The following is a 25318-nucleotide window of genomic DNA, read 5'->3' as shown; positions in this document are numbered from 1 at the left end:
ATTTGCTTTATCAAAGAGGATCTGAAGAAGTGATTTGATCAGTGCCTACATGGGTCAGGATTTCAAATGCTCAGAGGGCTCTTTAATCTAACAGGAGGTATAATAAGATTCAGTGCCTGCAATCGAAGCTAAGCAAAATCAAATTGCAATTAGGAAATGTTTAGACAGCGAGGGTAATTAACCATTGCCACAACTTTTGGGGTCAGAATGGAATCACCACATCTTGAGATGTTTTAATTTGGATTATTTTTTGGAACTGTACTCCCATCTTTGGTATGCAATGAAATATGATGGGGTGTGTTCCTGTCACAAATATGAGGACATATGACTAGGAATAAGATGTGCATATGAAGTATAATCCAGAAAACCCCAATGCATGATTCTGTATGTTTGGTAGTTTCTGAGCATTAGAGTGAATTATTTCGTGCAACTTTCCTACAAAAAAAAAAAAAAAAAAGATATTTTCTTGCTTTTCTTTTCTGACCAAAAACTCGTGGAAGGCACACGTGCTTTAGAGGCACTGCCAAAAATTTAGTGAAAAGTCTTGGTCAGTTTGTCCTGCAAAGTCATCCTCTTCTGCAGGGGACTGGGGACATGTTTGTGAGAAGCTGACAGAGAAAAGGGACTGTGGAAAATTGCTTCGACTTGCCTTTAGTGCAACAATTAAAGTACAGGCTTGACTTTGTTGGTATCTATTGTTGTCTTTTCCAGTAATAATTGTGCCAAAAGGAATGAGATGTGGGTCGTAGCTGCAACCTGCAGGAAAAGCAAAGCCCGTTTGCCAGCCCTCTAAAGACTCTCTGGGTTGACTGTCCTGGTGAGAGATCACTTTGCTGCTCCCTCCCCTCTTACCTGCACTGTGAATTGTTCACAGGATTGCTGTAAACAGCACATCTTGGAGAGGGTGCTGTGCCTTTCTGAGCAGCTCATTAACCACACTGAGCTCCACACTCATGGGCTGATGAGGTGGAGGAGGAACAATGTGTTACTTGCATCAGGCTTTAGTAGCACAACGTGTAAACTCCAGGCTCGCCTCTTATGTGGCAGTTTGTCTCCCTAAAAGCACCTCTACATTTTCCTTGGCCCAGATAAAATGCTGGTGGCAACAACAGACAGTCTGGAGCTGGTGCAGTTGTTGGGATCGGGTTTTCTTGCAGGTGGCACAGAGGATGTTCAGGATGTGTTTGTCATGGAGGTCTGGAGGAGGTGATGATCTTGTTTCAGCTGTGTGTCACAGGGCTGAGAGTAGGATGACCCAGGTTGTGTGATACTTTTCTTTAAGCAGAAGCACGTGGCTGGGTGAGGGGCACACAAAAGGTGTGATGCCATGGACCACACTTGACGTTGTTCCCTGTGTGGGTGGGGAGGCCCTGGCATAGGTTGTTCAGAGAAGCTGTGGCTGCCCCATCCCTGGAAGTGTCCAAGGATGGAGCTTGGAGCAACCTGGTCTAGTGGAGGTATCCCTGCCCATAGAAGGGGGGATGGAACAAGATGATCTTTAAGGTCCCTTCCAACTCAGACCATTCTGTGACTCTGTGACAACGCTGCAAGAGTTGTTCCTACAATCAATGGGGTTTCTACCAATTTTTATCTCACTGACCAAATAGACCAGTTGTCACTATAGACTCAAAGGCCAGAGACAGACCCCTCTTTGCTTCTGAGCACCTTCTTCCTGTTCCAGACCCGTAACACGAGCACCTACTTTGAGAGAAATTATTCTGGAAGGGAGGGGGCATCGCTGTTCTGGCTCTCACGTCTCCCTGTGACACATCTCTTTGAGAAGAGAGCCAAGTACAGCAGAATTAAAGGAACTGATGAGGAGAGAAATCAGTAATTGCTTGCAAAGGAGTTGGCTGATCTGAGCTGCATTTTACAGGTGGCCTGTGCTCTGCTGTGCCCTCCCTGTATTAACTCCAGAACCACACATTAGTTTTAAGGCTCCCTCTCGAATAGGGATCTCATAATGTTTTTTAATTGGGGCTGATAAAATTGTGGCATTACTTGCAGGTTCCTGAGAGAAGCCAATTGTGAGATTGGGTTTGTATTAAACCTAATGATGGAAAATTAAGCATAGTACGTCTGTCGGAAATGGTCCGCGATAAAAATCTTCTCCTTCCCATTACGGGAGCTTAATAGGGAATGGGGGGGGAAAGATGCATTGGGAAAGCCAATCCAACTAGGGGAATTAATAGGCCTTGAAATTCCCTCTGCTCAGAGTTCTCACACTGTCATTAGTCAGAGCATTAGGGATGATTATACAAGTGCTTTGGATGTTACTCTTCCTTAAATCCCAAATTTATTCACATTTTGTGTGTGAGGGTTGCTTCGTTTGAGCCATAGCCCTGTAAATCTCCGAGTGTCCTGGGAATGTGACTGTGTTGATGAGAACCTGGCACCTAGAAATCCTTAAATTCAGGAGTCTCATCTTCAGAGCAGTGTGCTAATTTATTTCAGAAGAGCAGGATGTGATAATTCACCCACCAGATGATTTTATCTCACTGGTGATCAAGCAGCAGTGTCCACTGCTGGCATTCCTGTCTCCTCCTCACAGTCCTCCAGCTTCCAAACACAGCATATCCCTGTCTTCATATCTTCCCCTTAATCTAACAGTAAACCAGCTAAGGTGTTATTTGTCATGTTTTGTCATGTCACTGGTTCACCAGCTGCCAAGGAGGCAGAGGGATCCCTCACCTCTCTGCTCCTGCCCACCTTCACAGGAGGGCCACGGGGAGCCCTGACTGCCTCTGATCCAGCCCCACAGTGCTTTCTCAAGCAATATTTACAGTAGCATTCTGACCATATTTCTGCCTCACAAAGCCCACCCTGAAATTGCAATTTGATTTGTTTATTCTTTATCCCCTCAAAGACACGGCTGCAGTGTTGCTGACGAGGGGGTGTTTCAGCTCTTTGTCAGTGAACAAGCCCCGTGTGTGCCAGCTTAAGGGGGGTTTATCAACAGTCTGAGGGAGGGAGGTTTTTTGTTTGCTAAAGCTTGGCTTTGGGTAAGATCAGAAAGAACTGTGTGTGTGGAAGGACCTGAGCATCTCAGATCCCTGTAATCTCAGGAAAAACCAATGGTATATTTGGCCAACTATTTAAATTTGGTCAACTCTGGTAGATAAGAAACTGAATTTTTCATTTAATCTGAGTTCCTGTTATTAAAAGTTGTTACAGCCAGTTGTTTGGTAATTGAAGTTATTATTTAAATTCTTTTCTATTAGTTCACCAGTAATATCTTGTTGGGTACACAGTTTTGCTGGAGATAGGAGGTTGCAGTTCCATCTGCATAGTGATAGATTTCTTTCAATCCATTTCTTCCAAAAAAACACCCTTTTCCTATTAAGTTTACACATCTGAAATTTAAATTTCTGCATGCAGGAAAACTGCATTTTTACACTGCTTTATTATTTCTGATGATATTCCATCTTTGTAATTGACATATAAAATTTTAGGCCAGAACTAGCGGAGCAGTTTAATTTACCTCCGGTGTCCCATGTGGCTTATTTGAAATGCTAATAATTTGTTTGCTGTTCACTTGGGCCCCTTTCAGTTATCTCGTGCTGTACACCCCAATTGCTGCTTGAATCTCTTGCTCATCTGTGTTCTTTGCAGGTTTGTGAAGACAGGTATGTAATTTTGTTGGAGTTCTGGGGAGCTCACCCCTATGCTGTGTCCTCAGCAGCCTGGCTGGCTGTTCGTTCTGTTCCCATCTCTTTGTGTTTGTGTCCTTGACACAAGGAATTACTCCAGTGTGATTTAGTTTCCAGGCAGCTGAAGGCTGTTTGTTTCTTACTTATTTATATACTTATGTAGTGTGTGTTTCTGACTTACTTCTTTGCTTCCTTTCGCCCGCCCCAACCTACGGGGTGGTGGAGAAACAGGTAAAACAGAGAATGAGCCTGGAAATAGCAGAGTGGTGAAAGCTTGCTTTGCCTCCCTGTCTTTCCAACAGACAGCAGCCATGGAGAGATGCCCCAGCCCACGCTGACCATCCAGACCCACCCGTACCGCAGCTGCGAGCCCGTGGAGATGTCCTACCCCCGGGGGCAGTTCCAGCCTGCCATCCGAGTGGCAGACCTGCTGCAGCACATCACCCAGATGAAGAGGGGACAGGGCTATGGCTTCAAAGAGGAGTATGAGGTAAGAGGAACCTTCACTCACTTGTAGTAGAGGAGTGTAAGGGCAGAAGACCCTTCCGAATGATTTATCGTGAGATCAGGGCTTATTTTGCTCAGAGAGATTTTCCTGCCTGGAAGAGGCATCTGTCCTAAAGACAATTTTGGATGTTTTCTCCTCCTGCATTCCAGAGAAACTTTCCCTGGTATGAGAAAAAGGTAAATCCTTGCAGAGATGTTTGAAGGTCCCCACAGAGGGGGGCTAGGGATGATAAAAGCCCTGAGAAGAACAGGGGGTGTGTCTTTCCCCAGGCCCCGTGTTTGACAAGCCATGAAGGTGAATGTTCTTTTAAGTCCAATGTTCTTGACCTTGGAAATAAATTTTCCTACAGTCCTTCCACTGCCTGGCATTTTGGGGATACCTGTGCATTGTCTTTCTTCACCAGAAGTTGTACTCATGAGGGATAGAACCTTGGAAGGGAGGATAACTGTGTTTTAAGAGCTTCTTTTCCTTAATTCACCCTCTTAATCCTTTCCTTTCTTATTTTGGTTTATGAGGGCAGGATTTTACAGCACTGTCAGCCTTTGGTGGCCCTCAGGTACCAAGAGAAGGTGTTTATTATAGCAATAAGTCAGTGACATTTTGCTCATCCCATAGTATGTGCCCTCTCTCCCATAAAGAGCAGACAGTAAATATTTAACAGGTGCTGAACTCAATGCAGGACGTGGAGTCCCACAGTCCCTTCCTTACTGATCTGCTTTCCTTGGATAGTGTAAACCAAGTGTAAGAAAAGGAAGGGGTTTTGCTTGAGCTTTTGGGGGAGCTCCAAATACTCCCACACCATTGATCAAATTTAATCACAGCGCCATGACCTGAATGCAGAGTTGTAAAGTCAAAGGCAGGAATTTGTGCAGCTTAAATGAAGGTGGAATTTTCCAGTACGCTCAAACCTCTGGCACTTCCAAATTTGTGTGAGGAGAGGAGTAAAAGGTAAGCTGGAAAAATGAAAACAGCCCTCTTCCCCTCCACATCTTCACCCCAAAGCTAGAATGACCAGGAACATAATGACCAAATGACCAGAAAAACACAACACTGGGGAGGAGCTGGAAAAGGAATATACATTTCAAGCAGAGCCAACAGAGGAGGGAAATAGCATCAAACATATGTGAGGCTCAGCTCTAGCAAGGGATAATTATAATGAATGTAGTAAGCTTGTGGGAAGGCAATAAGCAATTAATATGCACAGTGGCATTAAAACTACTTAAAAATAACGTAACAGCTGTGAAAAATAAGTTACTTAATGAAAACAGCTCACTTTTGCACCCTGCAAGTGAGAGTCCATGGGGTTTGTCCCCCCTCAGTGCTGGGCTTTGCTCTAATTGAGAGGGACTCTTTTCCTGGTTGTCACCAGGAGCATTTTTTTTTAATCAGACGGAATCAAAGACTGTTTCATAGCACATGTTTCTGGAAACTGTATGTTAACCAGGTCTACTCACTCTTGCCCCATAATCAAGTGTGCTAATTAAACTATCAATATAAAGAGCTGTGTTTAATATTGAGAAAGGGTAATAATTCCCTTAGGAGATTTGCTGAGCCCCCCCTCGGCCTCCATTTCCATGAGCAGTACCCAAACCTGCATTCAGCCCAATTACAGATGCCCTGAGCTCTAGCTCTTGATGCTCAAGAAGAAAACAGGTGCTGGCATATATGTAATTTTCTGGCACTGGCACGGGTAATTATCAAAATAGCACATTAGCATGAAAAATGTCAATGCAACTTTCAGCTCCACAAGTTTGTGCCTTTCCCAGAAAGTGCCATCTACAGACGTGTGTAATGACGGTGACATTCCAGGGATTTGCATAATTCCTTTCTTTAGGAGGAGTAGCCTGGAGGCTGCCACGAGCTCACAGATCCCCTGGGCTGTTCCACCCTTCAGTCGGCGCTAATTGCCCGCCGTAAGGGGCGCTTTTCCAGGCTGGAATTCGGGCTTTGGAGCATGGGATGCAAGCAGCACTTCGGCTCCAAATAGCAGCGCCACAAAAGCAGGGAGGATGTCAGGAATCTCCTGGAGGATGGGAGGTTGGAGCCCGGCTGAGAGTGGGGATCTGCAGGAGCACAAAGCTGCAAAACCGGCTCTGCAAAACGCTTTGCAGAACAGTCGGTAAAGTCTTAAAAAAGAATTTGATGTCTCTTTTTAAAACGTGTTTTCAGACGCTAATATCAGTGTCACCTCCAAATATGTTCTTTTTTTTTCTTCCAAGGAGCTGATTTTCTACTTACTTTGCAAATTGATAGCATAAATTGCAGCCTGTTTAGTGACATGTTACCAAATAATTTTACTCTCATGAAAAATCGCTTTGAAGGGAGCATATCAGTCACACATGACAATCTCTTATCTCTGTATATTCCCATCTCTGCTCGGTAACCTGGAAATTGCATTCCATGTTTGTTTAAAGGCTGCCTGCCACCTCCATGTTGGGGCACAGGCAGCGCGTTTTACTGAGGGCATCCAGAAAAAACCCATTTCTGGTGGCTCCAGGCTGAGCTGAGAAGCAGGATGTGATTGTGTAAGAGGTGTCAGTGCTGGTGTGAAGTGGATGATAACTGAGTGTGAATGTGGGAATCTGTCAGCACTCCCCGTGGGGGGGTTATTTTGGGCCTTCCTGTGCACCTGAGGGCAAGGTGTGACTTGGACCTTTTTTGGCTGCTGCTTCTGTTCAGCAACGAAACAGGCAGAACAGAAGGGAAAAAAATCTTATCTGTGGCTCTGGGTGTAGATGGCACTATTTGGGATTAGGAATAGCCATAAACATTTAAACAGGACTCATTTAAATGTCTCCAGTTCCTTTTCCAGAACATATCAGCCCTGATTTGTTGTGAGCTGTGGGACTAGTCCCGTAGACTTACTGCAAGCACCAATTACTGGCTGAGGAGATAATAAGCTTAATTACCCAAACTCATTTTCCATTATGATTTAGGATGTCACTAAAGCACATTCTCCTGCTGCATTACTGAGATGGTTTAACTATTTTGGATTTTGTGGCTCCTTCCTCAAGCATCATAGTATTGAAATTCTTCAGCTTATGGAAGTCACCTCTGGGTTTTAACCCTTTAATTTCTGCCTACACATCTTCCTGTGGTCGAAAGAACAGATCCAGTGGTCCAGGTTATGACATAGCACTGCAAAATGAATGGCTGAAATACTTCTTTTCAGGTTATTTTTTTTTTGGCCAAAACATTTTTTAATTCTGGCTCTCAGCAGAGTTGTGGGAACAGTTTTTCCACCACCGTTGAGGAGAGAGTGACTGCAGGGAGAGGGCCAGGGCTCCATGGCACAATTTGGGATGAACAGGGAGGCTTTTAACTGATGTTGTTGCCTTTGGCAGCAATACTGCAGCATTGAGGTAGATCAGTGCAGATGAAGGATTCAAATTTTCGTATTTAAATTAAAAACAAACAGCAGACTAACTAAATGCATCCATTGGAAATTTAAATTGGCTTGCAGTAAGCCTCAATTTAATGGGAACACTTCAGTCATGTTTGGGCCGTGGTGCTTAGGAAGCTTGATTGAGATGAATCTGACTTTGAGAGATCTATCCTTGTAATTTCAGCTAAAATTTAGATCAGTTTATAGTTTAAAAAGCTTCACTGTAACCTAAATTTCACTGGTGGGAAGATATTTCAGTATAAATTTCCCAAAACTTCTCTAAAAGGAGTTTAGAAAGTTTTAGAAGTAGAAAAAGCCTAAAAATCAAGTATAGTTTATTGAACACTGAAATTCTGCTGTTACCAAGTCAAAGGAAGAAGGGGGAGCGTTTCCTGTGAAATATGAATTAACTACCAGTGCCTGAGTGATCTGTCCTGATTTAACACTGCTGATAATGCAGATAGAAACAAAATTAGTAACTTTTTTGCAGTTATGGAGGTAGTTATTGTACCAACTAAACCTGAAGGAGCAGAACATTAGATGTGCTCCTCTTTTTGTGGATGCAACCTCATTATAATTGATATTTTTGTCTTTATTTTTAATGCAGTTTCAATTCTTGGTGCTGCATTTTTAGTGATCACACAGGAAAATTCTTTGGGCTGTACAACCATTGTACATGGAGTTACCCCAATTTGTTCATCTGATGTTTATAAAAGGTTTATAAGGTGCTCCCCTGCAGTTTGTGTTGCTCACACAGCTCCCTCCCTTTGGGGCTGGGCAGTTCTGTGGGAAGCAGAGATTTCTGTGGGATTGAATGAGATGAAAATTCCTGGACTCTTAAATCTTTGGAGGCTCTATCAGCAAATATAAAACCATCAATTTCAGCAGAGAATTTCATGTTCAAATCTCATGAAAGGATATTGTTCATTGAAAAGAGATTTATTGGGCCTGAATGTGTTTTCTCTGGACAAGACAGCTCAGTCCACATGGAAGTCATGAGAAAGGGTTTGCTTTTATTTCTTTTATTTGTTTTCCTTTTCAGATCAGGCTCTAATTAGGTGCCTCATGCCTGCTGCCATTCTCTGGTCAACCTGCTGTAATTTGATATTAGTGGAAAAATAAGGCACCTTTTTCCTCAGTCTTCAAAGATGAAAATGAGCCTTTCTCACCTCTTTTCTTTTACTGGGGGATTTTTTTGTTGTGTGTGGGTTTGTTGGTCGGGTGTTTTTCCTCAGGAGCTGCTATTTGGAAACAACTGTCTGCAAAGGAAATCTATGTGTGATCAAAGGCCTGCCCAATTACAGAGTTATTACTCTTTCTCCTGGGTTTTTGAATGGGAACTGGCTGTCCCTGTTTTTGTCAGCAGTGCTCCTGGCAGTGCTGCAGTGCCTGACATTTGCTGTCCTGGATCCCTTTGGGGGACATTCACAGCGATCTGCTCTGCCAGGGGTTTGCTCATATTAAGTTTAATTGTAATGTCAGTGTTGTAGATCCTAATTGTGTCTCTCTGCTATTGCATTCAGGCACATAATAGACCTGGATGGCTTGTGAAGATGAATATAAATTCATTTCCTAGCACAGCTGCTAGCTGAGGCAGATAGGATTTTAAGATGATTGGGGTATAAAACCCCCGTAATTCCCCGGGGAGCAGAAATAATACAATTCATAATGTTGGTTTTGGTGATGTAGAATCATGTTAGGGAGTACATCTTGGAGGAGGCAGAACTATTGAGGCAGTTCAGGGGGAGCTGTTCTTCTCACGCAGGACCATCTTCCAACCACCATCCCGTGCCAACTGCTGCTTTCCAGGCTCTGCCTTAAGTTCCTCCCTGGACATGTCTCAAGGGGGAAATGGCTCATTCCAGTGTGTTCAGAGCAGTTGTAGGGCCAAGCTGTAGGTAGGGTAGCACTGAGTGCTGCCAGTCTCCCCTACCCATCCTTCTTCAGCTGAAAGAGCAGATTTTAGGGAAATGACTGTTTATTTTCATACTTCACGGGCGTGTTTTACCTCGTTTTGCCCCTCTTCCTTACACTGACCTAAAACCCCGAGCTGCTTTATTTTTCCTCAGAGCAAACCAGCCAGTGGATTGTATTGCATCACCCATTATTAACACAGAAATTGGTGAAACCACTGTATCTATTTTCAACTCCAGTACGAAGGGCCGAGCGCTGCGTTTCAGCCCTCTGGGTTCTCTCAGAGGTGTACTTACCTGACATCTCCACCAGTCTTGTTCTGCAGGGGAAAAGGAGGTTACCCTGTGGCTGTGCAGCCAGGAACAAATTCCCCTGATCCTTTTAGATGAGAAATAGCAGGAGGAAAACTGTTCTTGGCTGGCAGAAGCCAAGAGATGCAAACGGTCTGCACATTTCGCATTAGTGGAGACACCCTTTCCTCAAAGAGCCTTTTGCTTGGTCAGCTGCTGAATTATTCAGCGCCTTTATTTTTGTCCTGCTCAGGCCTCTTCACCCACCTGAAGGCACTGGGCAGCTCTTTATAAACAGCCCACTGTTGTTTGTTTTGCAGGCACTCCCCGAGGGCCAGACGGCGTCCTGGGACACGGCCAAGGAGGATGAAAACCGCAATAAGAACAGATACGGGAACATAATCTCCTGTAGGTGTAAATTCACATTAAACTGAGCTTCCTGGGAGATTTTATGTGCATGCTGTGGGAAAGAGTGTGTTTGAGGAGCTCACTGCAGTCTGGTTTACAGTGCTGAGCGTTCAGGAGCTCAGTGCATTTGTTGCAGGCTAACATGTTCGGGTTTGTTTTATGGGGGGGTTTATAATTATTTTACAGAACATCATTGCATGGATTTGTGGGGGTTTTACCCATCTTATATCAGCCTTGCTTTGTGCTTCATGTTTCTAATTTAAGGGCTAAATACTTCTGTGAGATTCTCACAGTATGCGACGATGCCCATTTTCTGTCCATTTTCACTTCATATCCCAGAGCTTTCACAAGGGAGCACAAAAGGAGCTGCAGGTAGATCAGGTTTTTAAATGTGTCTCAGAGATCAGATTTTCTCCTTCCTTGTGGTCAGGAACCAGTGGAGCAGTCGCTGCTTGTCCCCAGAGAGCTGGTTTGATGGGTGGGACAAGCTCAACTTCTGCCTCAGAATCACAATAAGGCTGCTGAAAATGCACTGGAACCTCTCAGTTTACTTCTTTCAGTGATCAGTTATCGTTGATGTTATTGGAATATTGATACATTGCAGAAACACAGGCAGAAACTCCATAAAGCCACTTGGGTCAGCTTTATTCTCCAAGGCGGGATTAGATTCATCTCTCTTATTTTTATCAGATATTTTTCTGAAGCCTCTTCCAAAGTTGATCTCCAAGGCTGAGCTTTCCACAGGCTCCCCAGGCAGCTCATCCCAGTGTTTCATTATTCCTTATGACTGCAGGGAGGAGGTGTGAAAAGTAATTCTTTTCAGGGGCTGCTGAGCAGCATCAAGTTGGAGAAGCCAAGCTTGAGACCATCAGAACAAGAAATAAGAATATAAGTGAATGTACTATAGATTTTCATGACTGGATAAATCTATAGAATACTATAAAAGCAAAATTAAGTCATGCTGAGGGATATATTTTGCACTGCAATTTTTTTCTTGGGTTAAATATATATTTCCTGTAGAACAAATAGACTTTACCAAAGAATTTTAAAAAAAAAAGCAACCAAACAAAAAACCAAGCTAAACCTAGATTGCAGAGAAACATCATCTCCTCTCTTTTAAGACTTGGAAGAAATTATTCATGTGGCACTTTGGGGGGGACTGGCATAGAACAGCTCAGTTCAGAGCCCCTGTGGCAAAGATGAAGACATCTGGAAACGAAGATCAGAAGTTTATGAGCCCTGATCTGATCCCACTTCTGCTGTTGGCTTTGCACTGGTTGTGAGCAGGTCACCCAGGCCATCAGTCTTTTTGTCTCCGTGTGGAAAATGGAAGTGACAGCACTGGAGCATTACAATTAGCATGAAAATTGTCTCCCTTAACTTCAGTTGCCTGAAAGCTCTACCTTGCTGGGAGCTTCCTGTGGCAAAGAGAGACACCTCCAGCCAGAGGCTCAATTTACCTGTCTGTACAATTAACTGAGATTAAATGAGTCTAAGGCAGATGAATCATCCAGCTGCAAACACTGGGTTGAAGGTGGAAGTGCCATCGTGTGATATAAGGAAGGAAATGTGAAAAACTTTGTTTCTCTGTGTGATTCTGAGGAAGCACTTGGCACAGTTTAAAAGTGGAGGTGAAAAGAGGCCAGACCCTGTGCAACAGCCACCATCCCACTTAGGTTGAAGGTGGTCACAAAGAAAACGTTGCACTCCCAAGTGAAAAGTGAGAAGTTAGGAAGCAAAATCCAGGAAGATAAACGGGCTGTTGTCTAAAGGGAAGGTGCTCACAGAGACGAATTGTTGTCTAACGAAGAGTGATGTGAGCCTTTTAGCTATAAATATAAATACAGGAGCAGAGCAGATAGGAGGTGATGAACCTGAATAGGGGAATGCAAAATGTAATCAGAGCTAAGGAGGAAGTGTCTGCACAGGATAAAATGTCAGAAAAGAAGCTCGAGTGGGAAGGGCTGTTGGGAAAGATTTCAGAATGGGGTTTAGAGGGTGGAAAGGCACAGATAAGGAAAGCAAAGTGAAAGAGGAAGGATGCAGACAAGCTGAAGGTGAATAACAAAGCTGAGTGGGTTTTCTTCACTTCAGATATCTGAACAAAGAGTTTGAGGAGGAGACAACAGCTCTTCTAAAAGACAGCAAGGAGAATTTAGTAATGTGCAACAGTGATAAAATGGAGTGAAGTCCTTGCTTCTATTGAGGAGACCTGGGAGAATGAAGGGAGGATGCCTAAGGAAGGAGCATAACATCCATCATTTTGTAAAACCATTGGGAAATTCCAGCAGTGTCACTGGCTGAGCCAGACCCTGCTGATGGGCAACACGGGGCAATTTCCCTGAGTAAAGGCAGTGACAGGATCCAGAGCAAAGGATCAAGAGCAGAGCTCAGAGTAGCAGGAAAGGGGTTCCCTCTAGGCATGTCCTGCAAATGAATTGTGCTCTGGTGGGTACAAACTGTGCCAAAGCCTGAGCAGAGGAGGGGGAACGTGGTGACACCCTGAGCTGCTTAGTTGTACTGGAATTGTAATGGCTGGGGAAACTCAGAGCAGGCACTGGTTGCTCCTGCCAGTTGATTTGGTAAAAGGCTGCAGGTAGCAATTAACATTATTTATTTAACCACCAGTGCTGTTTTATCACTCCTGGAACAAGGTATCCCCTGCCTTCTGGGGAGTGAACTGAAAAGCCAGGTTTTGATCTAACTTCTGTAACTGCTTCAGAGACTTGTGTTAAAATGGGGGTTTGTAAGCCCTTGCAATAAGTAGCAGTGCTCAGTGAATCACAGCAGATTAGATCTTGTCTTTCTGGCCTTCTGGGTAATAGCACAGTTACAGGACTGTTTTACTCGGCTCACTGCTCTCCCAGGGCTGGGTTAACATCCTGCCTCTCTCTGAAAACCCACATTGTGCTGTCAGCCCCAACACCTGCTCTTCTTCATTTGCAAACCAATCTCAGAGCTAATCTGCTCATGGAGAGGAGAGGCAAGAGAACTCTAAACTCCACCGTGCTTTAAATCCCACATTTTCGGGGTTCCCTTCCACAGCAGCAGTATGTTTTTGGAAAAGTAGAAAAGCTGAGCAGTGGATCTGGGGTCTGTATGACCACAGAAATCCACTGTGGATGGTGGGAAGATGCACTGCAATGGCCCAGACTTCCCATGCTGGAGGAAGCTGCCCTGCTCAAACCTTTTATTATATCAACTGAGTCCACGAGCTTTGCTCCTGCACTGGGAGTAAAAAGGCTGTAAAACAAAGACAACTGTGGAGATGCAAAGTTTGTCTTTAGGGGGCAAGGATAGGCTGTGGATCCATCTATGTGCTGAAGCAAAATGATTTAAATCTCTAGGCTCTAAGGCCTGGATATTGAGGCCTTCAAAGAGCATCAGAAAGTGGTTGTTAGTGGAGGGATGTTGAGCTTTTGTGGGTTGAGCTGAATCTATTCCATAGAAGAGAAAATACTCAGAAGCTAAATGGGACCTTTGGTTCTATTTTATTTCTCCCCATCTTGTTCAGATTTAGAGCCATTACATTATAGGGGAGTAAAAAACTCTCAGATGAGAGCTGAGGATGCAAAGACATAGGACTGTGTTTTGCTTCAATTCATAGGAGAACACTTCCTGTCCCTTTCTTTTCCCCACTGAGCCACCCTGGGTTTAAAGTCTTGTGATGTTCCAAAAACTATTGAGTTGATGACAAAAGACAGTAGAGAAATTTGCTGTATTTCCTTCATGCTCTGACTGCCATATACTTTGGGCTGGAAGACTGTGAATGACTCAGAGTATTTTGTGGTGGAAGAGATGAACAAGAGAGAGATTAAAGGAGCTTTCAGCAGGCATGCAGGTGCAGTGCCACTAAAACCCTACATAGAATCACAGCATGGTTTGGGTTGGGAGGGAACTTAAAAGTTCATCTCATTCCACCCCCTGCCATGTGCAGGGACACCTTCCACTAGCCCAGGTTGCTCCAAGCCCCATCCAGCCTGGCCTTGGACACTTCCAGGGATGGGGCAGCCACAGCTTCTCTGGGCAACCTGTGCCAGGGCCTCCCATGTCAGCACTGGATTTAGAACAGAAATCCTTCATCTTCCAAGCATTTTTATTGCATGGTTTCTCCTGTAGTGCCTAAACTCTTGTGTGTCTGTGCAATGCCCATGGTTTATGACCCTGAGAGGATGGGATTTGTCCCACCTGGCTGTTACCCAGCTCTCCAGGCACAGTCTGGGATCAGTGGGAGGAAAAAGGGGAGGACAGAGTGTCCTTGAGAGGGCAAATCATCCTTTTGTACCAGAACTGGGTTGAGTCATTTCAAAAGATGTCTGGAGTTCTCCCTTGACTGTGGGGAACCTTGACAGCCAATTTAGACGAGCTGAGTAATATTTAGATGGCGAAAGTTGTGTGAGATTAATCCAGTGCTGGTGTCAAAATGAGATGGGGAGAAATTGCCATGATATTTCAAACCATCACTAATGGGAATTTTGACAGAAGTTTAAAATGGTGACAATTTTGTGCTAAAATGGGATCACAGTGCTTTTCACTGAAATTCTTGTCATTTTTGAAATCTGTTTTAAGACCAATTTTCAGTCAAAGTACTCTTCATATAAATTTAGAGTTCTGCTAACTTGCATACTGACTATAGTAAACAGGGAGAAATAAAATTATTTATATGTTTGTTAAAGCCTATTTCTATTTTTTGTGGTTTCTGAATGCAGGGGTTTTTTTCCTGTTTCTCCCTCCATTTTTAAAGTTTCTTAGAGTCCATTTGTAGCACTTGGGGATATGATGTCTGATAAATTTAATGAAGAGTTGAGTGAACCTTTCATTTCAGTGTGACAAATACATGGTCACCTTGTCTAGGGTAGTCCAGTGAATAAAGTGCAGAATCAGAAATCAGTTTTAACCATTGGGAGAAGATATAATGAAGACATTTGTTGTTCTTTAAAAAGGCCTTTAAAGTCTGTAGGCAAAAACCCCTAAGATTTTTACTGCTAAGAGCATGATAATTTGCCTTAAAAAAAAAAAAAAAGAAAAAAAGAAGCCAAGTTCCAAAGTTTTTTGTGGAAAGAAGAGATTTACAAGGTAAGTTATTTTATGAAGTTTTATCCAGACTCTGCTCCTAAACTTCTGAACAAGGTTAAAGACACCATTAAGACATCATTAATATTTTGTGTGCTTAGCATATACACAGATTTTTTTTTTTTTGCTGCACTGTTCTCACTTGTAAGAGCAATAAATCTCCCTCAGGAACTAATCTCATTTTTGTAAAATATGCAATGAAATATTTTGAATTCTGTCCTCCCAAAGCAAAGTATTTCTCATTTGGTCCCAGAATGTGATTCGACCTGGATGTCTCCTTTTTTTTTTTTTTTTTTTATAAATAGCATTAATTTTCAATGATCATTTCTTCACCCTTTGTGGGTTTTCCATTATTTGGCTTAAAAAAAAACCCCAAACCAACAACACTTTTTTTGCACCTGTGGAGCTTCTTTCCTTTATCCATAATTATCTGTGATTGTCTGAAGTGCCTAAAGCTTCTCACTCTGCTTCTCAGGTCTTCCCCACTCAGTTCCCTCCAGAGATATTCATCCTGCCTGGTTTAAGTTTCTGTCTAAAGAGTGGCTCAAAGAGCTGAAACTTAATTTTGGAGTTTGTCTGTGTTAAATGAAGAGAGGCAGGTCCTTCCTCGAGGGTTGTTCAGAGCACTTGAGCTGCACCCTGTGCAGAGACATTGTCTTGGTCCCACTTTAAAAAATCAACCTGGGATTCTTTCCACTTGTCACGAGGGGCATTTTTGGTCTCACTTTTAGTTGCAGTAAGCTGACACTTCCATAACGCTGTTCTCCTGTGGCATGGAGTCAGTAAATGTTTCCCCTCCCCGCCATCACCTCCAGGGTTTGTTTTCCTTTGCTGTTGTTCCCTGGGACTCTCAACAAGCTCCGTTTGCTGCCCTGAATTGCAAGTGGGAAATTGGCTGCGGGAGTTTTTTCTGTATTTCATCCAGATGTCCAGTTTAATCAGCTCTTTGTCTGTCTTTGTGAATTGCTCTAAGTATAAATTCTTTTGTTGTCTGTCTGAGCACATGATTTACTGCAGCTCCCCGTGCAGTTGCCTTGAGCGCAGGTAATTGGGGACATCAGCGCTCTGAGAAATGTATCCACTTCCCTGTGTCTACAAAGGTGATATTTATTAATACAAATATAACAGAGCTTCTGATGGATTCACCTGCATAACCTTCTCCGAATGCAAATGTGGGATTTCATAAACACAGCAACGAGGTGTGTAAATCTCACCCAAAGAATGAACAGAGTAGGACCATTCCTTCACACAACCGAATGAATATTTAATATATATCCAAGCCTTGGGTTTCAGAGCTGCCCAAACATCTGTCTTCACAATTATTATCTGATTCTACATTTAATTAAGTCATGACAAAAACCCTTTTTGACTGAGTTGCTGCAGAATTGCGCCTCGTATTTTTATGTTCCATTGCTATGGTTCCTTTTAATTGAATGTAAATCATACCCGGGCCTGTATTTTGCAAAGTGCTGGTGAACATTAAAGCTTTGCTGTCAGAGCTACGGTCTATATAGCTGGTAGGGAGGAAATAAACTTAATGGACTCGATATTATACTTCTTTTAAAAAATCATTTAGAGATGAGCACAGCATGGCCAGCAGTGACCCCTGTAACCCAGGAGCCTTTGCCAAGCAACTGGCCCTTAGATAGCAGTTCTGCAATTAATTCCATGCCAGTGCTGGGATTGCCAGAGCAAATCACATCAGCAGCCTGGCTCAGGAGTATCTCCTGTGACAGAGCCCAGCACCAGCTGTTCCAGAGAAAGATCAAACTATTCCCTTGGTGGCAAATCATGACATAATCTGCCCGCTGGGGTAGTTCCTTCCTGCGTCTGAACTGTGGAGCGTGCTGGGGGATGAAAAGATTGATCTCTGCTGTTTTATTGCCTTATCTAAAGTAACTTTGAACCTCCTCGAAGAGATGAGCATTTCTAATTTTGTTGTTTTTTTCAGCACTGCCTTGATGCCATTTTGCCGCTGTGAGTTCTGGGGGTTGCACAAAGGAACGTTGCTCTGATTTCCTTTCATATTTCCCTTCAGGTTTCTGGGTTGCCCCATTTCTTGTTTGCAGGGTTTCATTTGCCATTTTACCCTCCTTAATTTTCTATACCTCTGTTGTGACCTATTTATTTTTATCCTGGTCCCGTCAGTTTTAGCTCTTGCCTCAGTTTCCATAGATCAGGTGAAGCCAGGGAGGTTGTAACTTCCTAGTGGGAAAATGGCTTTTGTAATGGAGATACACCCTGCAAAGATCTGTCCCAAGACTCCCAAACCAGGCAGCATTTGGGACCTGTCTCAAACCTCCATAAGGACTATGGTGACAGCAGCAAATTTGATGAACACAGAGCATGACTGACTTAAGGATGCAAACACTACGTCTTAAACACAGAATAAAGGGCTTTTAGGAACAGGGATACATGTGATGGTTTTTATTATTGTAAATATTGAATTACCCAATTGTCAGGCACATGGTGGGATTCTTGGGGGTGTGCTGTGCAGGGCCAGGAGCTGGACTTTGATGATCCTTCCAGCTTAGGACATTGTGTGTTTCTGTGATCCCCATTTGCAGGAACCAGCACACGAACCGCTCAGAAACTCCCGTTTATCGTTACTGTCACTTTTTTTTCCTTTTCCTTCTTTCAGATGATCACTCAAGAGTGAGATTGCAGCTGCTGGATGGGGACCCTCACTCTGACTACATCAATGCCAATTACATCGATGTAAGGCTCCTGGACATCCCCAGTGTGACAAACATTCCTGTGACAACTCTGCTCAGGAGTTTGGTGCCTCTGACACAGGGACAGACTGTTGATCTGCTCTGAGTGACAGCTGAACGTTACACAGACATCATGTTGTGACAGGGAGAAGGTTCTCAGTCTCCAGTTTATTTTGTCTGACCAATCTGGGCAGATGGAGATTTCCTGTGTTTGACAGATCCACCAACATAAGTGGAATGTGGGCTAAATGATGGATGCAGGAATCAGTGTCAGCCCCTCACAGTAGCATTAGTGGGTATCTGAGATTTGCCAACTACTTACAAAGTTGTAGTGCAGAAGGCATGTAAATAGACTGGCTTTTTTTTAGTGTTATAAAATAGCATTTGAAAACCAGCCTCCCTCTCACACCCAGTGATCAAATGAACGTGCACTTCTTGTATGCAGCTCCTAAACGTGAAATGTTTCAAATAGTTTCTTTAAGGGATAAAAAACACACTTAGGCAGCACTTTCACACAGAGGCAAATTCATACCTTTATTCTTTTTCAAATGAGAAGATGCAGTGTTTTGCCTGTCAGCTTTCAGAGTTACCCACAGGTTAATCACAGGACTTGCATTTCTTTGAGGAAGTGCTTAAAAAATTCCCATTCCAATTTTCTCTTTGGCATAATGAAATCTTATTATTCAGCCTGAGCAAGATACCCTCACTTAAAATCTCACAGGGAAACCTGGTTGCCCCCTTTTATTCATTCAGTAACCAGTTATACACTGTCAGAGTGCAGCAGTTGGTACCTGGAGAGTATCAACTCCATGCAGTGCTTTCCCTGAGCTGTGATCTCACAGGAATTTATGTATTTTCTTTTTTTCCAGGGGTACCACCGGCCTCGCCATTACATTGCAACTCAAGGCAAGTTCACTCTTGTATGTCTAAATAATTGTAAACCCACTGCTGTTTTAAATAGTTTTAAATAGTTTGAGGAGCTATTTATAGGGTGACATCACCTGTTTTGGGGAACTTAGGACTATCCATGTTAGATTACAAACCTCCCTACTCCTGATCTTTACAGTAGGGGGCTGTTTTCCTGCATCACTGGCCCAACTCTTATGCCATGACCACTTCCTCTACCATTATTTGTCCTCATTTTTGTGCATTCTTAACCCAAAGGATTTCCACAGAAATCCTATTATTCCTAATTTCTGCTTTATGGGTTCATTGCTGGCTTGTCCCTATTGAAAGAGTAAAGAAAGATATTAGAATAAACCTGGTGTTTGAGGATGTATGGGGATAGGGAATGCAGGAAGGCAGAGAGTGTGGAGGATGGAGTATGAGCTGAGTGTGTGAATTGAGTCAGTAGAAGGATTTCACCTCCAGTGTAGAAAAGAGAAAGGAAAGAAGGTCAGAGAGAGGCTCTAGTCTGATAAACCTCTTGTCAGCACTGGCTATTTGGCTGTTGGAACCTGAAATTTTTCAGGGGAAACTTCAGAAAAGGGCTAATTTCTGCATGTTTCCTTCCTCCTTCATAATTAACCAATATAAAGTGTGAAATGGAAGAATTTTAGAGGTGCATCAGGTGCAAATTTCTATCCAGCCTCACTTACAGGTTCACTATAGGGTGCATCCCTGTCCCATCACTTACACACAATTACTGGAGCCATCTCCACTCTCTACAATCCCACCATCACCTCTGTTGCCACAATGCTGGAACCTGAAATACCCACTTAAATACCCTTAAATACCACTGTGAGAAAGGGTCTGAGCTCTTAGAGAGCTCCAGGCCATTGCTGTCTGTAACCCTGAATCACAGAGGGATGCTCTGAAAGGGAGAGCAGGATCCTGTGGGAACAGGACAATGGCCAGAGAACATCTGGAAAGGGCTGTTGGCATTCACTGCACTGCCTTGAGATGTCCTTTTGTCTTCTCTCCTGCCCCAGGGCCGATGCAAGAGACAGTGAAGGATTTCTGGAGGATGATTTGGCAAGAAAACTCTGCAAGTGTTGTCATGGTCACCAACCTGGTGGAAGTGGGCAGGGTAAGGTGCCACTTTCCCAGTGTGTAAAGCCAGACCTGCACTGCCTTTAACATGATGCTGCTGCTCAGTCAAGCTCAGCAACAAAATGCCTTTTGCTTCCTGTAGTAAGGAAATTAATTCAGCCACTCTGAGTTTTCCCTAAAACTCTGGAGTTTCTAATACTTAACTGCTTCCCTTCTAGACTAGTAAGGATCATGTTCCTGCTGTAAGTCTGGGCTTGGCAGAGTTACACAAATTTATGCAGGCTCAGAAGCTCTCTCCTTTTTCAGTACAGGAGGAAAAATGTACTTCTGTAATAATTACTCTTTTTTTAATGATTTCAATACTTCTCTAAAAATCTGGATGAGTGAGGACGTGAGGCTGGTGCTCAAACTGTCAAAGGACTTCTTTAAATGACAGTCCAAATCCTAAACCCCCACCAGTTCTCTCTCAGGTGGACCAGAAGTCCTTGTGTCAGCACAAGGCAATTTCCAAAGCCCACAAAGGGAGCAAACATGGATAACTCAAAAGGTGGAGGCTTGACTTTAGGAGATAAGAAGGCAGTATGTCTGGGGTGGCTTTCCCCAAAATATTCTTGCCTCTTTGGTTTAGAGACTTTCTCAGCCAGAAACTGGAGTTCTTAAAATTTTTGTCCTGATGTTTGACCCTTTCCATTGCTTTGGTACTAAGAAAAAAAAATTAAATTATAGTTTACTCACAGCCATTAGTAATTCAAATATGCTTTCCCTTAGATCTCATGGTTGAATGCCAGCTGCTTCTGTTCATTTATTGTTATTTATTATATTTTACCTTTTACTGACAGTTCAGTTTGAAATAAATGCCTCTGTGTAAAAAAAAACCAAAACAAAACCCCACAACAAGCCTACATTAATCATATTTAATATTTATAAACCCCTTTCAATTATGACTGGAACTGGAACATGAAACCTGCTTTGCAACAGCTAATTGCTTCAGCTTTTAGGTGCTGTTCCACTCTTTCATGCTAGAGCATTTAATAACCTGATAGTCTTTGTTAGCCTAAATATCCCTTCTGGAGCTTCCCAGCCTTGGCTTTTATTTCTAGTGTGTTAGTTTTGCACATGGCTTTCAGAACTGGCTAAGCTGGGATATGTTTACCTGCTCAGGAGATTTCCTTCTTGAGCCTTAGCTGAGGCCTGTCACAGCTGGTAAAATGCCAAGTTTGTGTCCACATCTTATAGAAAAAGCTCAGAGCCAAACAAATTTAGTGTATCTACAAGTATCCCACAATCCCCATGAACTGAAATTCTTTGGCTAAACAGAGAGTTCAGAATTACAGAGCAGGGGCACAGACTTTTCTCAGAGGGGGCAGTGGCAGTGACTGCCAGGTACATCTGATCTATGGGCAGGATATGTATGGAAATTCAAGGCAGACTATCTAAAAAAGGAGCTAAATGCATCCTTTGCATTTTTATTGACAACAGAGCACATTTTAAAAGAAATCCTCCCTGTGGCTTCTATATCTGGTAAAGGAATTTTGATCTGATTTATACAGTTAATTTTGACAAGGTCTGTGCATCAGAAGAAAGCTCGATTTGCGTTGGCTTCAGCTTGAAAGTGGAGGAAAATGTAGGTCAGCTGTGACTCAAGCTGAGCTCGTTCCTCTCAATATTGTCTTTTTTTCCCCCCAGGTGAAGTGTGTCCGATACTGGCCAGATGACACAGAGGTCTATGGAGATATTAAAGTCACATTAATTGAGACAGAACCCTTGGCAGAGTATGTCATACGGACATTCACGGTCCAAAAGGTAAGGGAGTCTTCAGGCAGCTGAAATTTTGATGCAACACACTTCATTTGTGTTCAGAAATGGGAACTCTGGGAAACGTATCCAGAATGCTCCTGGAGATGGGAGCTGTGACTATTTGGACAGGTTTCACTTCAGAAAACTAAATTTTTTGACAGAGATTCCATTTTTGGACAAATGATTTTACAGGAACATCTTGATGGAGCCACAGAAGTAGAATCCACAGTGCATGAAGTTTAAATGCATCCAAAAGCCAGCAGACAGCTGATGATATGCCAGGAATAATAACTGTCTTGTTTCACAGTGGCAAATGGCAGATGAAAAAAGGTACCAGTTAAACTGGGTGCCAGGTAGAGTCCCCTTTGAACAGAAATGAGAATGTAATAAAAGCAAGAGTATAAAAACTATCCCCAAATTGGCATGATTTGGGAGATTTTGTTACTTGTAATTAAAAATTGGAAGCCTGAGTGTCAGAGTATTCCAGGTCTGTCCAAATTACTTTCCAAACACTCAGTAAGTGGTTTTAAACCTTTTCCAAAACTCCTGCTAAATGAACTTCAGCCACGCTGGGAATATTGTTTCAGTTTTCTGATACATCAGCTCCATATTTCATTAAGTCACTGAAGAAGTTGGTGAGAAGTGCTGATGCCAAAATCTGACAGGGTAGAGGACCTGCTGCTGGATTCCACCCACATTTCCTGTATAAGACATCACAGCTGACCAACACTTTGGGGTTACCCTTAGCAGGGCATATACCAGAGGTGCCAATTGTCACCTACCAAGAACTTCATCTCACCAGAAAAGCCAAGTGATGGGTGTGGGTACCAGTTTCTGCCCTTTTCCTTGCCAGTGGTATCTCCAACTGAGAATTTGTTGCAGAAAATCTACCATGTCTTAGGAACATGGGGGTTCATTCCTGAGGCTGTTGCTTCAATGCCTCAAATAGGATTCAAGGGTGACTTCTGGGTGGTTTATAATGACACCGAGGAAGGTGGATAAACACAGCCACGGTGTGCTGGGGCTGAGGTCACCCCTGGACATGCCTAATGAGCTGGGTTTGAACTGGGAGCTGGTATCCACCTTCCCAGTGCTCACTTCGCTGGCGATTGGAGTCCAGCTCAAAACTTTTGGGAGCGAAAGGCAGGATCGGACACGTCCCTGTGTGCAGTGAGAGCTCAGTGTTTGTTATCCCTCTGTTTGAGGGAAGGGAGCAGGGGTCAGAGTGTGCCGATTGCAGCCTGATGGAAGAAAAATAGAGGCTGTGTTGTCTCCTCAGAAAGGCTACCATGAGATCCGAGAGATTCGGCAGTTCCACTTCACCAGCTGGCCGGACCACGGCGTGCCCTGCTACGCCACGGGCCTGCTGGGCTTCGTGCGCCAGGTGAAGTTCCTCAACCCCCCCGAGGCAGGACCCATCGTGGTGCACTGCAGGTATGCCAGCCCTCCACCTGAGCCTCTCCTCCCGCAGCTCTTTCCATCTCTTTTCTTCCTGTCTGCCCATAACCAACTGCCCCTCCTTTGTTTGAGAGTATGAATTGTGGGTCTCGCCAGCAAACAAAGGGAAACGAGTTTTCCTTTCCTGAAGTGGCAGCTCTGGAGCCAAGCTGGCTGAGTTGGAGATGATGGAAGTAGGGCAGAGAGGGCCTTTTAAATGTAGAAGACCCCCTGGTGTCCTGTACTCTGTTAAGTGCTCATAGCAAAGCTGGGAAAGTGGTAAATATCTGGGACAGCCATTCCAGGCTCAACAAACCTCGTGTGGCAGAAGGGACAATGCCGACAAAAAGGGAATTTTAAAGCAGCTTTGCTTCTCTGTACCCACATGTGCTGCAGCTCAGCTTTGTACCAGCATCAAAGGTCTTCTCTGGTCTGGTAAAAGGTGTCCCTACCCGCAGCAGGGGAGCTGGAACAACATGATCTTTAAGGTCCCTTCCAACACAAGCCATTCGATGATTTTGTGATCTGAAATATTAGTCTGGCTGCCAGCCCGTGGGCATCTTGGCTTTCTGAAAGCCCAGGAAGCTGGAATGGGAATGTCAGGCTAAAAACCTGCCCAGTGCCTTTCAGCTGGTAAATGAGAGGAGTTAAGTGACTTCAAATGCAAGGGAAGACATTCCTATGAAACCAGAGTTTGGGTTTGTAGCAGCAGTTACGTCTGCAGAGCACAGGGCATGTGTGATCTAGAGAAGACATGGCTGGAGTACAAACCTGAAGAGCAGGGCTGGCTATCCCAAAATCTCACCCCTAATCAATCCACAGGGAATTACCACTAATTCCCACACTGTGTCTTGAGAGAGCACATCCCACGACTATTTTAAAAAGGAAAATCAATTAAATCTTATCTTTTTAAAACAGTTTTGGTTTGGGTGGGTGTTTTATTTGGTTGGAGTGGTTTTTTTAGCAAGCAGTTAATCAGTTTTATAATCAAATAGAGCTAAGCCTGAGGAACTGGCAGAAGGGACTCATTTAGAGCTCAGGGTCTGAGTTTGCTACCCTGGTGCCATGACATGCCTTGGAAGGTGTCTCAACCTGATTCATTGTCACCAAGAAAGCAAGGAGAGATTTTTCACCCTTCCCATTTTAATGAAATAAAAGCCATTTCCTCTGTGTTATTTATCTGCTTTTGAATTTTAATGACTTGCTTTAAGTGGTAATTACCAAATTCTCCCCACCGATGCCTGACCGGATAATATCACTGTTCGATATTTATGAAGTGCCAGGATCCTCTAAATATAGAAATGTTATAACTATTTGTTAAATTTCTGAAAAGCTGAGAGATAAAGGGAGAGGAAATGCCACTTATTCATTAAAATTCTGCAAATGAAAAATATCGTCTCTCTATTCAGCCGTTGATTAATCTGGTCCATTAATTTATGGTCATTCATATCTCCTTGCTTTTGGCTCTGCTGGAGTTTTCAGGCAGCTGAAGTTTCCCTGATTTGAGCAGAGTTTTCCTCCTTCCTTGGGAGCAATGTGAAGAGGCGTTCTCCTCTCTCTATCCTTCACACCTAAGCAGCTTGGATGATTTCCCGGGAGGGAAGGAGGACACGATGACAACACGGTTTTGCAGGAGATGGCCCAGTTCTCACGAGCAGCAGGGAGCTCTGAACTGGAGGGTTTGAGTAGCCTTGAGCTCCTTTCTCTGTCATTTTACAGTCTGTGACTTGAGATCACCCTCCTCAGGACCCAAACTCCTCCAGATTAAAAAGAGAAAGGGAGTGTTTGAGGTGGAATAGTGAGCCCCTTTCATCATGCCCACTGGAGTAAAGGTGTGCATGCCTTTTAAGGAGTCCCATAGAAGAAAATCTCTGGGATTGTGTCTCTTTGCAACCCGGAGGCTGCTCTCCCACATCCTGTGTGGTGAGAGGGGTGCAAGTGAACAGACCTGTGAAATCGTAATGATTATTTACACAATTTTTTGTTGCTGTTGAATAACACAAAGCTTTTCTTTCTGCTACCTAGGTCCATTTCCCTTTCAACAAACTTTATTTCACCTCATTCTCTTGAATCCCAAGCTGATTTAGCTACACAGAAAAATGAACCCAACAGGGAGCGGGAGCAGCTCCCAGGAGAAGACAGCAGTGTGT

The 25318-nt window shown here is 43.6% G+C and overlaps 1 protein-coding gene across 8 annotated transcripts in view; it reads left to right on the top strand.

Annotated features, from left to right (window-relative positions):
- The window catches only part of PTPRT (protein tyrosine phosphatase receptor type T), a 467492-nt gene that overhangs the window by 417919 nt on the left and 24255 nt on the right, over window positions 1-25318 (top strand). For all 8 annotated transcript variants that reach the window (XM_064674278.1, XM_064674284.1, XM_064674277.1 and 5 more), the window contains 7 exons: window positions 3953-4140; window positions 10068-10155; window positions 17870-17946; window positions 18812-18848; window positions 19874-19971; window positions 21621-21737; window positions 23011-23165. In XM_064674278.1, the coding sequence (XP_064530348.1) occupies window positions 3953-4140; window positions 10068-10155; window positions 17870-17946; window positions 18812-18848; window positions 19874-19971; window positions 21621-21737; window positions 23011-23165 (760 nt within the window). The remainder of the gene's footprint in view (window positions 1-3952; window positions 4141-10067; window positions 10156-17869; window positions 17947-18811; window positions 18849-19873; window positions 19972-21620; window positions 21738-23010; window positions 23166-25318) is intronic.

The sequence above is a fragment of the Pseudopipra pipra genome, chromosome 17 (assembly GCF_036250125.1).
Source record: "Pseudopipra pipra isolate bDixPip1 chromosome 17, bDixPip1.hap1, whole genome shotgun sequence".
Taxonomy (NCBI): Eukaryota; Metazoa; Chordata; class Aves; order Passeriformes; family Pipridae; genus Pseudopipra; species Pseudopipra pipra.
Note: the sequence above shows the minus strand (reverse complement) of the source record. Positions and strands in the feature narration are given on the sequence as shown.